General features: G+C 44.1%; 1 protein-coding gene across 1 annotated transcript; it reads right to left on the bottom strand.

The window, feature by feature from the left end:
* Positions 1-5407: 5407 nt before the first annotated feature.
* On the bottom strand, positions 5408-7195 carry LOC138373118 (zinc finger protein 271-like). Its single transcript, XM_069339131.1, has one exon. The coding sequence runs from the start codon at positions 6729-6731 to the stop codon at positions 5619-5621; it is 1113 nt and encodes a 370-aa protein (XP_069195232.1). The 5' UTR covers positions 6732-7195; the 3' UTR covers positions 5408-5618.
* Positions 7196-15052: the final 7857 nt, after the last annotated feature.

Raw genomic sequence — 15052 nt, 5'->3', positions numbered from 1 at the left:
TGAAAAGTCGCAACCGAACACAACACATGATGCACCCCAGGCCCGACTAGCCAAGCATCAACAATCCTAGGACCCCTCCAGGAAACAGCAGACCCAAATATCACCAGAAAAGGAGGCGACTGCTGCAAACAAACCTACCACCAGGACCAAACGAGCAGAAAAAATTTGTGTGGCAGAGGAGAGCCAGAAGCTCTCCGACCCGACCCCCAGAGGCCAACGCCAACAGGAAAATGAGACCTGGAGAAACAATCTTGAGTCGAAAGGGATGCGACAAACCGAGGAGAAGAAAGAGAGAGAGAACCTGGGGTTATAACCAGGAAGGCAAGGAAGCCAGGAAGGCGGAGCCGGTCGGCCGAGCGGACAGCACGCTGGACTTGTGATCCTGTGGTCCTGTGTTCGATCCCAGATGCCGGCGAGAAACATTGGGCAGAGTTTCTTTCACCCTATGCCTCTGTTACCTAGCAGTAAAATAGGTACCTGGGTGTTAGTCAGCTGTCACGGGCTGCTTCCAGGTGGTGGAGGCCTGGTCGAGGCCCGGGCCGCGGGGACACTAAAAAGCCCCGAAATCATCTCAAGATAACCTCAAGATAATCTCAAGAAGGCACCGGAAGCACATGAGCAGGCTGGAGGTGTAACAACACAAGATACAGCTTGTGGAACGGAGAAGTAACATCAACACCGAACGCAAGCTGGAGTGGCTCTGCTAGCCTTGTACGATACGAGGCGATAGTATTCGGCATTAAATTACGGTCAAGGAACAACCACAAAAGGAAGGACAAGACAACCTTATAAGAGACCGAAGTACACTTACTCAGGGATAGGAAAACTGGAAGGACTGTCAGGAAACTTTATACTGCCGCCGAAGACGAAGCACCCAGGTGGGAGACCAACAACGAAGCCACCTACGCCCATACAAGGGACGAAAAATCTCAAGACAAAAGCCCCAAATGCGAAGACTCAAGGAGAAGAACGAACCAGCTACGTACCTGGCTGGACCGATCTGCAAAAAGAGGCGGAGCCCCAGAAGACCCTCGGATTTGAACACAGAGCAAACAGCGCTTGAATCAAGGCTGGGCCGGTCACCAAAGAGCCAGAAGAACAACACACTTCCAGGAGGCTCCAAGCGAGTCAGTACCTAGGACGTGATGTGTACCCTGAACGTGAAACGAAAGGAGAGCCAACCTCGAGAACTCAGCAGACAAGTCACCCGAAGCGACCAAACCCAAAGAGCCAAGAATCGCATCAAACCCCACACGGTTCAGGCAAGAACCACCAGGAACAGTCCGAATGGAGCCGGATCGTTGAAATGCGAGCGACCCTGAAACCTCCAGAGCGACATCCACACAGCAGCGAACCCCCACATCGTGCCATGAGCTTGACGGAAGGACGGACCTCACTGTCCCAGGCCAGCCTGGTGAGCATAAGTCACAAAGCCCCAGCCAAGAGACGACACGTGTGTATGAAGATTGAGCGAGGGCTCAGGTAGGTGCCAAGGCACGAAACCCCTAAAACCCCAAGAGGAAGCCGGCGACACAGCAGCCAACATAAGGCCTCCGGGGGTTGAACCCAGCAATTGCGAGAGGCGGAAGGGACGTCCCCAATGGAACCAAAACAGCCGATGAACAGCCGATGAAGGAGGGCCAAGAAACCCAGGGGTTCAGACGGGACAAGTCCAAGATGGCCTGCAGGTCCGCACAGTCCCATTTTAGAACTGGGAAACAGGCGGGAAACCCACTCGAGAGACGTCGTCATTACGACCACACTCAAGTGCACCCACTCCAAGACGATCTGACAGAGTGCAGGGAAAGAGGCCTGCCCTGCCAGCCCTGAACCCCCCCTGAAGGAGGAGGAGGAGCCACCCAACGCCACCCCAGGCCGCGAGAAACGACCTGAAAAGTTCACAATAGTGAACCAGGTGTGAGCGAAAAGAACAAGCCTCCTCCCCATCGCCCCGTCAATGGGGCGAACCGCGAAAGGGCCAACGCCCCTTACAAGAACCCAGTCTGTGCACAGAGCGAGCATCGCGCCGACCAGGCGCAGCCGGGACTGAAGGCGGCACTGACTCCGAAACTGGCGCCTGTGGCCTACCCCGACGAGCGAAACCGCGAGCCCTGGCATGACCCCTCTGGGAAGAACCCACCCCAGGACTCCCAGAGAACCAACAAGTCAGACATCGGATGGCAACTGGAAGAAGTCGCCCGCATGTACTGCTCGACCGCAGAAGCCACAAACAACAAAAGACATAAGGGCAAAGACAACCTAAGAGCTAGGGATTATACAGATTCCAAGGAGAAAGCAAGAACCACCTGCTAACACGTGAGATGCGCAGCAAAAAACTGTGACAGCACATCCCGCAGGATGGGTGCAACAGTTTCAAAAGCGCGGACGACACACGAGCAGCCGAGACCAAGGCGCAAGACCCAGGAACAGCCCCAAGCGCCTCCACATCCTCCTCAAGCCAATTCGAAGACAGCTCCAGGAGGGAAAAGAAATGTAGGACCGAAGCCAATAAGTCATGGGCGCGCAAGTCCTCAGCCTGCTTGATCCCTGCTTGATGGGGTTTTGGGAGTTCATCTACTCCCCAAGCCCGACCTGAAACCAGGCTCAACTTGTGAGAATTTGGTCCACCAGGCTGTTGCTTGGAGTGTCCCGCAGGCCCACATACCCACCACAGCCCGGGCCACAAGCGCAGCTGACAGGGAAGGAACTTGCACATGAAGCAGAACCACGCCAACATCCCGAAAAAGGGCAGGAGCGAAAAGGCACTCATTAAGGTGCTCAAAGTCACCCTCCAGGTTAACTTGGACCACAGTAGATGCCCCATGCCACTCAACCTTGCGGGTACAACAGAAGGTTCCCAAGCATACAGCAAGAACAAAGGGCAGCCCGCAGGAGAGGACAAGCCAAAAACCTCACAACAAACCCAGTATGAAGACGAAGATCCAAACCTGAAAGAAGACGGATCCATTATGGAGGCATACTCCGGGTTGTGCAGGAAGTAAGCTGCAATGGCTGCCTGCACCTCAGTAGACGAGACGTGGGAAGCCGAAAACCTCCAGAAAGACGAAACCGAAGAACCTGCAGGGACACAGAACCGAACTCGGAGAAGGGCCGAACCCAAATCCAACTCGTGCGCAAAGGGGGGAAAGGAAAACCCCCACTCCTTGAAACAGTAAGCCCCGTTCAGAGGGTCGGAAAACCCAGGCGGGATCCAACAGGGCCCAAGGCCCCCAAGCCAGCTCCTCACCAACCCTGGGAACCTCCACGTCAGGTCCCGGGGACGAGTCATCCTCCAAAGCCCCGGCCTCACAAGAAAAGGCCGAGGCGGCCGAAAGAGTAGGAAGAGAATGGGCCCACTGGTCAGGCCCAGGAGCTACAGCTGGAGGAATAGACTCGAATGCCTCTATCGCCCCCCTGGAAGGGGCAATCCCCGAAACCACCCGAGTCTCAGAAACCTCTAAACCCTGGCACGACCACGAAGCCCTCAGATGCTTAGGAGCCAGTAGCAGGCGGTGGGGGGAAGGGGGGGGGGGGACAATGTCATCGTCAGATTGGGGAAAAATAAGTCACAAACAAGCAACAAAGCTCGCAGGACTCAGGGTCGAATGTGTCACTGACCCAATAGGCAGCATGACAGAGGCAAAAACAATGAGCGTTGCCCTGAGACAAGGGGACAGAGCAATCCTCAAACTCGCACACGGCTAGAGGGGACTCGGGTCAATCGCCAAGCAGAGGGCCTAGTTTACCAACCGACTGTGTCGGGCGCCACTCTAGTGCCTTCTACCCTGTGACGACACAGAATTACTGCCAACTGTTCCCATTGTTTTGATTTGTCACGAGACTGGAGTGTTCATTCCATGACTTTTTGGATATATCTGCACAATCTAGGAACATCCGTGCACCATTTCGGCTCCTAATGCACGCATTGTGTCAGTGATGGCTAACTGGTGGGTGGATGAGCAGGGAGGGTGTCTTGGGGAAATGGGATGGCTGGTAGGCAGGGTTAGCAGGTGACCGGGCAAAACATATGGATGGAGTGGTGGCCGACTGACTGGCAGGCAGGCTAGGTAGCAGGCGGGTGGGTGGCTGGGTGGGCAGTTTTGGGTGGGTAGGTATGTATATGGATTGGTGGCCAGCTGGAAAGCAGGCAGGGTGGGTACGTGCATGGGCAGGGAGGATGGCTGGGTTGGCGGACTGACTGGGTGGGCCGTGTGGATGGATTGGTGGGCAGACTGGGTGGGTGAGTACATTAATGAGAGGGGGGAGGGCTTGGTGGGTGGGCTGGTAGGCAAAGCTTTTGGTGGGCAAGCAGGCAGGCTGGGTGAGTTCAGGGGGGCAGACTTTGGTGGGTTCGGGCGAGGGGTCTTTAGACGGACTTCGGTGGGGTTTCGGGCAGATAGGCAGGCTCAGGTGGGTAGGCGGGCTTGGGTGGGTAGGTTTAGGCAAGCTTGGGTGGGCCCGGGCGGGTAAGCAGGCTTGGATGGGCTTGGGCGGGTAGGCAGGCTTGGATGGGTTCGGGGGGGCTTAAGTGGGTTCAGGTGGGTTTGAGGGTGCTTGGGTGGGTTCAGGCAGGCTTGGGTGGTTTAGGTGGGTAGGCAGGCTTGGGTGGGTTCGGGTGGGTTCGGGCGGGTAGGCGGGCTTGGGCGGCAGGCGGACCATCACAGACTGGCTGTGGTCACACCAAATACCCTCAGCTCCCCATACCCGCTACATCCTACCGCCTCCTCCTCCCCCCAAGCCCTCAAGGCACGTGTAGACGGGTATTAATACAGTCCAGATTCTCTGCAACCTTTCTACCAGATGGTGGACTTAGATGCAGACTGCCCTGACTGACTGACTGACTGCCCTGGCTGACATACTTGTATACAAGAAGGTACATTGGGTTTGTGAGAGAACATCACATTTGTATTCTGTAAACATCGGATTCATGTTGTTAACAAATTGTGACTGGTTGCTACCATAACTGTGAATGCCTAACAGCCTTTGACTGGTAATAACTGAATGACTTGTGACTGGATGCTTGACAGTCAGAAGTCAAGTACAATTGTACTGACTAATCAGTACAATCTGTATATGAAGTTTCTGAAAATAAGATCAAAGGGAATGAAACAAATGACAATTATAGTCTTTTGCAAAGGCTTCCAAGAAAGCTCGCATTGCCTCACCTGCACCTGACTCATCACATGTTGACCCAAATGCGTCAACATCTGAGGTTACCTTATCACCATTCTTCTCCATTTCGGTCAACCCCAACTCCATCAACATCTACCACCACCTCTTCCCTGTAAATAACTATGCTACATCAACAATGATCAACATAAAAAGTGGATCAGGACTTCTTTTCTTGGCAAGTACAAACAAAATACTGTCGCATTTATGCTATGAACCTGTCAATTTTTCCTTTAGATTTCTTTCCTACACTTCTCGTTTATATATTTTTCCTATATTTCTCGTTTACGAACTTACATTGTAACCAACAGGTCTCATCCCTCAGGGGGTTCACAAAGCCAGTGGTCCTCTGTATTAAGATTAACTAAATGCAAATTCTATCATGTTTCATGTCTTACTGTACATGATTTACATGAAAAGCTTTTAGACACACAATATTCAATTGACATTTACGCTGTATGAATCCTGATGTGCTTTAATAGACTTGCTTTTGTTGAAAAGACTTTTTTACACTCTGAACAGTGATATGGTTTCTCTCTTGTATGTATCCTCTTGTGTCTTATTAGATGTGATTTTGTTGAAAAGTATTTCTGACACTCTGAACAGTGATACGGTTTCTCTCCTGTATGAATTCTCATGTGTGATATTAGATGTGATTTTGTTGAAGAGTATTTCTGACACACTGAACAGTGATATAGTTTCTCTCCTGTATGAATCCTCATATGTGATATTAGCTGTGATTTTGTTGAAAAGTATTTCTGACACACTGAACAGTGATACGGTTTCTCTCCTGTATGAATTCTCGTGTGTGATATTAGAGTTGATTTTTGTGAAAAGTTTTTTTGACACTCTGAACAGTGATATGGTTTTTCTCCTGTATGAATTCTCATGTGTGATATTAGAGTTGATTTTTGTGAAAAGTCTTTTTGACACTCTGAACAGTGATATGGATTCTCTCCTGTATGAATCCAGATGTGTGATATTAGATCTGATTTTTGTGAAAAGTCTTTTTGACACTCTGAACAGTGATATGGTTTCTCTCCTGTATGAATCCTCATGTGTGTTATTAGAGTTGATTTTTGTGAAAAGTCTTTTTGACACTCTGAACAGTGATATGGTTTCTCTCCTGTATGAATCCTCATGTGTGATATTAGATGTGATTTTTGTGAAAAGTCTTTTTTACACGCTGAACAGTGATATGGTTTCTCTCCTGTATGAATCCTCATGTGTGATATTAGATATGATATTTGTGAAAAGTCTTTTTGACACTCTGAACAGTGATATGGTTTTTCCCCTGTATGAATCCTCACATGTCTTATTAGACTTGCTTTTGTTGAAAAGATTTTTTGACACTCTGAACAGGGATATGATTTCTTTCCTGTATGAATCCTCATGTGTGATATTAGATGTGATTTTTGTGAAAAGTCTTTTTGACACTCTGAGCAGTGATATGGTTTCCCTCCTGTATGATTCCTCATGTGCATTATTAACAATGATTCATATTTAAAGTCTTTTAGACATACTCTACAGTGATATGGCTCTTCTCCTGAATGGGTATTCATATTTAAATTTTTATATTTTTAAAGTAGTTTAGACAATGAATATTTAATATTGATTTTCTTCTCTACATTTTTGTATGCTATTATGCAAGATGTTTTCATGATATAATTTTGAACATTCAACACTGAAGATGTTTTGCTTTTGAATAAATATTTGTACAGTTTACTAAGATTAACTAAATGCAAATTCTATCATGTTTCATATGTTTTACTGTACCTGATTTACATGAAAAGCATTTACATTATAAGTCTTTTTGACAATCTGAACTGTGATATAGTTTCTCTCCTGTATAAATCCTCAAGTGTTTTATTAGACTCCCTTTTGTTGAAAATACTTTTTCAAATTTTTTTTTTTTTAGAAGTAAATAAATGTATTTACCTTTAAGCTAAAGTTATGAGATCCAAAAACCCTAAGTATTGTCTAATGAATTATCCTACATTTCATTAGTTAAGTCATATAGACAATTATTATTGGTATTTCTCTCCTAAATACATTTGTGTATTATTGAAAAATATTAGAGAAAAATCTTAGTTACATATTCGTGATGACTTAAAATGGATGAGCTTTTGTTCATTACTAAAACAAATATTCTTAAAAGATGCATAAAACACTTGGACTGTCAGATACATAAATAATACAAGTTACTACATGACAATCAGTATAGAACATCCAGCTCAGTATAGAGTACCATCAACAGATGACACTCTGTATCAAATAAGCAATACCTTGAGGTGCTTCCAGGCCTTAGCGTCCCTGCAGCCCGGTCGTCGACCAAGCCTCCTGGTTGCTGGATTGGTCAACCAGGCTGTTGGATGCAGCTGCTCGCAGCCTGGCAATTGGAATAATCTAATTCTATTTTGTAGGAATATAAAGTAATTTAATTACATGTCACAGACACAAGAGAATGGAAAATTTTTACAATATGTAAACCACCTGTAACTCATAAATAGTAAGATAATACTGTGCTTATTATATTAGAAAATATGCTAGACATAAAATATACTCAATAACATTTCCCATGAATTGGCAAGTGCAAAAGCAAACATCCAAATGCACTTTTCCACATGCGTTCACCAGCAGGAAAGTTAGTGTCTGTGTACAACTTTATTAACAATCAAAAATCATGTAGCAAGTTTTTCAGATTTAACTGTCTAAAAAAATATACAGTATTATAATATTAATACCTAATACCTTTAAATACCTAATAAATCACAAACAAAAAAGGAAGAGCATGGTAGGATAAAAACAGAAACAATATAGGAGGGGACCTAAAAATTCCCTCTAATACGTTGTGTGTCGTTTCCTCCAAAGCTAAGGGTCCTCTTCCAGCCAGAGATGGTACTCCCTTATGTCATATATAAATATTATGTATTATTATAAATAAAGCTCCAGCACTCAAGGATGTTTCATTATACATATAGGAACAGCAGTGAGGGATGTCTTATTATAAATACAGTCACAGTACAAAAATGTCTCATTATAAACAAAACTACAGAACTGAGAAATGCCTTATTATAAGAATAACCATAGAATTTGGGATGTCTTATTATAAGTATAACCACAGAACTGAGGGATGTCTTATTATATATACCCACAGAACTGGTGGATGTCTTACAAATATAGCCGTTGCACAAGTTTCAGGTACAATGGGCCCTCATGTGGTTTGTTATTTGTGTATGTGAGTTTAACAAGAAATTACCAATCCAATGTAATGTGCGCATGTTCATAATATTTTTATATCCCCCTATACCTTCATGTAAATATATAAAAAAGCATTAAGAACACTGATATATTATCTTACTTGGAGAGGCTTTTTAGCTAATAGAGTAAATTACCTAAGAAAAAATTCACAATCACTATACAGTTTAAAGATTATTTTTTTAAATGCTCTTTCAACATTTACACTAACTCACATATAAGAAAAATTGTGTAAGGTTTTAATATGGAAATTACATATTAAACTTGTTTACATTGGGACCTGAGGATAAAAGCATCCTGCAATAATTAATTTAAAATAAAACCATTTTCTTGCCAAACAAAAATATTAAAAACATAAATAGTACATACACATAAATTAATAAATACCAAGATTTTAAAATTAATGATACACTAAATTTGTATTTAAATTCACATTTCCTTTGTTACCATAGTGCCTGCAAGATGTTGATAATGCCTGCACGGTGCTTCAGATGTGTTACCATGGTGCCATAGTGCATGAGATGTTGATAATAGTGTGTGTTCACTTGAACGAACAATATGGGGGAAGGTCAAGTTGTTCCACCGCTGAATTCGTTCTACCCGTCAGCCCGAGGCTGTCTCACCCTTCCATCTGAAGAGAAAAAACAATCCTACATCCAATATAAAAAAAATCACAGAACATCTATTTGTTGTATATTTATCATTTTGAACATGGCACATGATGGCACGATCACTAGTGAACAATTCCATATCAAAATCATAACTATGTTGTAATTATTTGAGGTTGCAAAAATGATGTAATAGCCTGCATTTCCATAAGGCAACTGTGTCAGTCTTGATATAAATATTCATAAAAAGATCTATTTATTATGAATTCTTCATTTTCATTATGGCATTTGATAGAACAATCACTTACAAACAATTTGGTATAAAAATGTTACATATATGAGCATTATTAACCCTTAACCACCATGCTGCACAGCTTCATAATATGACACCCGTGGTATGCTAAAAATAAATTTTTTGCAAAATTTTTTTCTCTTCTTATATTATTAAAATGCAGTCTCTGATCATGAGGAAACTAAACAAAAAAATATTGTATGCGACATATTTTAGCCGTGGTGGAGCCGAGAAGTTGAGCAAATTATAGGCACCGAGTGAAAGGGAGCTCGGGTTACGCGACTCCACCACCCCACGGGGTGGATGCCTTATTATAAATACTGTATAGACTTTCTAAATACAGTGGAACCTCGGTTGATGACTGCCCTAAAAGATGAATTTTTTGGAACGCGTCGTCAAATTCGTCGTAAAATTTTAATTGGAAGACAACGGTTTACTTAGAATACAACTTCTGTTCGTTAATGAATGGGACAAACGAGTGCGTGGTACTTGGCACGGGGCGAGGAACTCTCAGTCAGTTTGTTTACATAGTGACAAACTCGGTCGCACTTCAATTCTCTGAGAAGAATTTCACTGGTTTGCCTGCTTTTTTTGTTTTTTTTTAACATAAAAGTTCTCATTATATATCATGCCATGGGTCCCAAGAAAGTCAGTGGTAAAGTTCAACCTAAGAAAATATTTGTGAGGATGACGATAGAGGAAAAACAAGAGATCATTCATAATGAAACAATGTCATGTCTCACTACAGACAAGTGTTAAAACATAGGGAAAAACAAGTGTCGCTAGACAGGTTTTTAGTGAAAAAGTAAGCAGTGAGCCACAAGCAGGTCCTAGTAGTAAGCATTCAAAACAGGAGAGAGTCATCACCGCTTGATGTTATAATGGATGGGGACTCACCTTCCAAACACTAACACCTCTCCACCTCACCGTTTTCCATACGCCAACAAGAGTCCTCATTCAAGGTAAGATAAACATACAGTACTGTATTGTAGTGTTATTCTGTATAAAATGTATTTTTAAGTTAATATTTTTGGGGGTGTGGAACGAATTAACTCAATTCACATTATTTTCTAGGCAAAAATTCGTTTTGGATGACGAATTTTTGGATGACAACGTGTCTCCAGGAACGGATTACGATCGTGAACAAAGGTACTACTGTATATAGAGAATATATAGAGAAGCGGCAGTTTGCCACGAATATAAATTTTCACAATTATTTTGATGTCTCATTCGTTTCTTCTCTTGTTTTTTTTTTTTTGCTGTACTATTATCCAAAAGTGTGTAATTTGTGGAATTTATGTAGTTCAATGTGTGGAACATTGCTATGATCAAAATTATGGGACTCATATATGTGCCATGTATATTATATTCTATGATCAATCCAACAGTGTTCTTGCTGTTATTACACTATATATACACAGACGTTGTATATAACATCAATGCTTTTATGCACCATAATGAACCACAAAGATCATTTGTTGAGAGTTTATCTACACAGAGCAAGAATCCAAGGTCAACCTAGCGCCCAACAGCCAAGTGTGGCAGGAGCTGCCTCCTGCCACACACTGCCACCCATTAATATTTACATAATAATTTCAGTGTCTGTGAATCATTTTTATCTGTTTTTTTGCAGTTATATTATTCAATAGTGTGTAACATATTGAATGTATATACAGTATCTACTCAATTTAACAGCCTCTTTTATACCGATCTGCCGGTAATGGCGACTGGTTTGGGAGACCGGTATCTAGAGCCACATATACCGGTCTGGTGGTCGATATTACTGAAGGTCGGTAATGGGTTTGTTTTGGCATCAGGGGGTCCTCACATGGCAAGCAGGCCGCCTACCTCTATCATCCCCTCCTTCCCCCTCACTGAACCTCCCCCCCCCACTCCTGCTCTCCCCCCCTACACTCTCACTTCTTGCCTCCCCTGCCCCCCCAAGACCGTTCTGGGAGGTGGCTCAGTAGATTGCCAGCCAGCCAGAGACAGCATGGAGAATCTCCATCTAAAACAATAAAGCACTCATGAAACCAGTATTTTATAGCTTTTTATTATCCTAATAATATTACTAAACAAAATCTGTAACCAAATTATATATATATATATATATATATATATATATATATATATATATATATATATATATATATATATATATATATATATATATATATGATGATGATGTACATCCAGAATTTAAGAAACAAATCTGGTTAACTGGGTCAAGTGAGTGAGCTTGTCAGAGTGAGCCGGTCCCTTCCCCACCACCAACACACCTCCCCAACCAGCCCCCCCCATACATCCCATACACACACTCTCTGCTTCACCTCAACACTCATCCCTCCCTCCCTCCATCCATCCCTCCCTTCCTCAATCCATCCCTCCCAACCTCCCTACCTACCTACCTACCTCCCTACCTACCTACCTCCCTCCCTCCCTCCCTCCCTACCTACCTACCTACCTACCTACCTCCCTCCCTCCCTCCCTACCTACCTCCCTCCCTCCCTCCCTCCCTCCCTCCCTCCCTCCCTCCCTCCCTCCCTTCCATCCATCCATCCATCCATCCATCTATCCATCCATCCATCCATCCATCCATCCATCCATCCATCCATCCATCCATCCTTCCTTCCATCCATCCATCCATCCATCCATCCATCCATCCATCCATCCATCCATCCATCCATCCATCCATCCATCTCTCCCTCCCTCCCCTCTCCATTCATCAATCCCTCCCTCCATTAATCCCTCCATCCATCCATCCATCCCTCCCTCCATCCCTCCATTCATCCATCTCTCCCTCCCTCTATCCATTCATCCATCCTTCCATCCATCTCTCCCTCTCTCTACCCATTCATCCATCCTTCCATCCATCCATCCCTCCCTCCATCCATCCCTCCCTCCTTCCATCCATCCCTCCATTCATCTATCTCTCCCTCTATCCATTCATCCATCCTTCCCTCCATCCATCCATCCATCCATCCATCCATCCATCCATCCATCAATCCCTCCCTCCCTCCCTCAACCCATCCCTCCCTCCATCCATCCCTCCCTCCCTTCCTCCCTCCATCCATCAATCCATCCCACCCTCTATCCATCCATTCCTTTCTCCCTTCTTCCATCCATCCCTCACTTCCTCCATCCCTCCCTCAATCCCTCTGTCCCTCCATCCATCTATCAATCAATCCATCTAATCCTCTCCCAGCCTCCCTCCCTCCCTACATCCATCAATCCATCCATCCAATCCTCTCCCTGCCTTCCTCACAAGCTCTGCCTGCCTGCCTCCCTCCCTGTCTCTCCCTCCCTGCCTACCTTCCAACCTCTTCCTGCTTGCCTGCATGCCCATCCACCCACCAGTCAGCCATCACTGACACAATGAGTGCATTTGGAGCCAACATGGTGCACGGATGTTCCTTGATTGTGCAGATATGTCCAACAAAGTCACAGAATGAACACTCCAGCCTCATGACAAATCAAAACAATGTGCCATGAATCTGTGATGTCACAGGGTAGAAGGCACTAGAGTGGTGTTCCAAGTGACTGTACAAAATTTATCTTACCCAAATGTTACTTGAAAAATTACTGACACTTAACTTTGGAAATACCGGAGCTCTGGAAATAACGACCAGGGTACAGCCCCATTATAAGCCGTTAAATCGAGTAAATACTGTAGTTAAATGTGTGGAACATCACTATTCTCAAAAGTATGTAGCTCATATATGGTGACACATATATTATATTCTTAGAAAAACCAAACAGTGTTCCTGTTGTTATTACCCTATATATGCATGCTATATATCACTACTAACATTTATATGCACCATAACATACTAACAAGCAGTTTTGGTGGGTATAGTAATGAAATCATCAAGACAATGCGTCCAATATTCTAAATTTAACACTTTCGCGCTCTCCGCGAAGATCACTCAGCCAACCGTAAGTGCGCAGAGCGTTTTGCCGCATAAGCGTAAAAACAAAAATGTGTATACTCTTTTTACTCTCATGACCTTAGTTCTCGAGCTACGTATTTCATTTTGGTACCAACGTGTTCGCAATAAAATTCTCTAGAAGAACATCAGTAAAAAAAGTCACGAAATGTATAGGGATACCAGCACCAAATAAATAACTACGAAGATGACTCGCCGTGAGCGCCCAACAGCAACAAAATGTTTTTACTCTTGGGATTGTTATCACCTCCACACTTGTTCTACAGCGTTAATTTTGGTATCAATGGACTCGCAATGAAATTCCCAACACGGTGATATGAATATAAGCGTAGAATAATGATGCGGCCCGCCCGCAAGAGTGTGGGAAGTGGTGAAATTGTTACCCGGTATCGGTGACGGGACGACGCACGGCGCTTTGAAAGTTTATACTTATTTCACTCTCATGACATTAATTTTCTATGTACGTCATTCATTTTTGTGTCAATGTGTTCGCAGTAGAATGTTCTATGAGCCCATAGGTAAAAAAGATCAACAAAGCGTAAGATAGAATAGCGCCAAATATAAAACAACGCTGGAACATATCAGTGAGCGTCAAATACACACGAAATGTTTTTACTTTTGTTATGTTTGTCAAGTTTATACTTGTTGCACACAGTTATTTTTGGTTGTATATTGATCGGAATAAAATTCCCTAAATAGACATATGCATATAATACATGATATGGGGGAAGCATTACCAGTATAAACGGCTAAAGTCACCCACCTGCAACCTGTTAGGGACATAATACCATTTGATCGAAGTGTTCCACACCTTTCATGAACTTATTGTACAATGCAGCCTAGTGGTGAGAAAGAGAGCCTCATGGCGCGCAGTTTGAAACAAACCCAAAGTAAATAGGATAAAAATTGAATTTTATACAAATATTTTAAAAGAGGACATAACTTTATGTCCACTATGCGTTAGCGTTAGACGAAACAGGACTCACCGGTGAGTCCGGTTAGCGCGAAAGTGGTAAATTTAAAATTTTGCCCTGAGAGACGAGTCTATTGGGCAGCGCCACTCATCTTTAACTTGAGGTTACCTTGAGGTGCTTCCAGGGCTTAGCGTCCCCGTGGCCTGGTCGTCAACCAGGCCTCCTGGTTGCTGGACTGATCAACCAGGCTGTTGGATGCGGCTGCTCGCAGCCTGACGTATGAGTCACATCCTGGTTGATCAAGTATCCTTTGGAGGTGCTTATCCAGTTCTCTCTTGAACACTGTGAGGGGTCTGCCAGTTATGCCCCTTATGTGTAGTGGAAGCGTGTTGAACAGTCTCGAGCCTCTGATGTTGTTGATAGAGTTCTCTCTCAGAGTACCTGTTACACCTCTGCTTTTCAACGGGAGTATTCTGCACATCCTGCCATGTCTTCTGGTCTCATGTGATGTTATTTCTGTGTGCAGGTTTGGGACCAGCCCCTCAATTATTTTCCATGTGTAAATTATTATGTATATCTCCCGCCTGTGCTCAAGGGAGTACAGATTTACGCTCTTTCGTCAGTCTCAGTAATTTAGATGTTTTACTGAGCGGATTCTGGCAGTAAAGGATCTCTGCACGCTCTCCAGGTCAGCAATTTCTCCAGCTTTCAAAAGGGCTGTCATTGTGCAGCAGTACTCCACTCTAGAAAGCACTAGCGTCTTGAAAAGTATCATCATCGGTATAGCATCTCTAGTGTGAAAGGTTGTTATCCAACCTGTCATTTTTCTTGCAGTTGTGACGGCTACTTTATTGTGTTCTTTAA

Source organism: Procambarus clarkii, chromosome 41 (assembly GCF_040958095.1).
Source record: "Procambarus clarkii isolate CNS0578487 chromosome 41, FALCON_Pclarkii_2.0, whole genome shotgun sequence".
NCBI lineage: Eukaryota > Metazoa > Arthropoda > Malacostraca > Decapoda > Cambaridae > Procambarus > Procambarus clarkii.
Note: the sequence above shows the minus strand (reverse complement) of the source record. Positions and strands in the feature narration are given on the sequence as shown.

Bases quoted from the DNA above. Each gene is read 5' to 3' on its own strand.
- LOC138373118 (XM_069339131.1), bottom strand. From the start codon at position 6,731: ATGAATACCCATTCAGGAGAAGAGCCATATCACTGTAGAGTATGTCTA.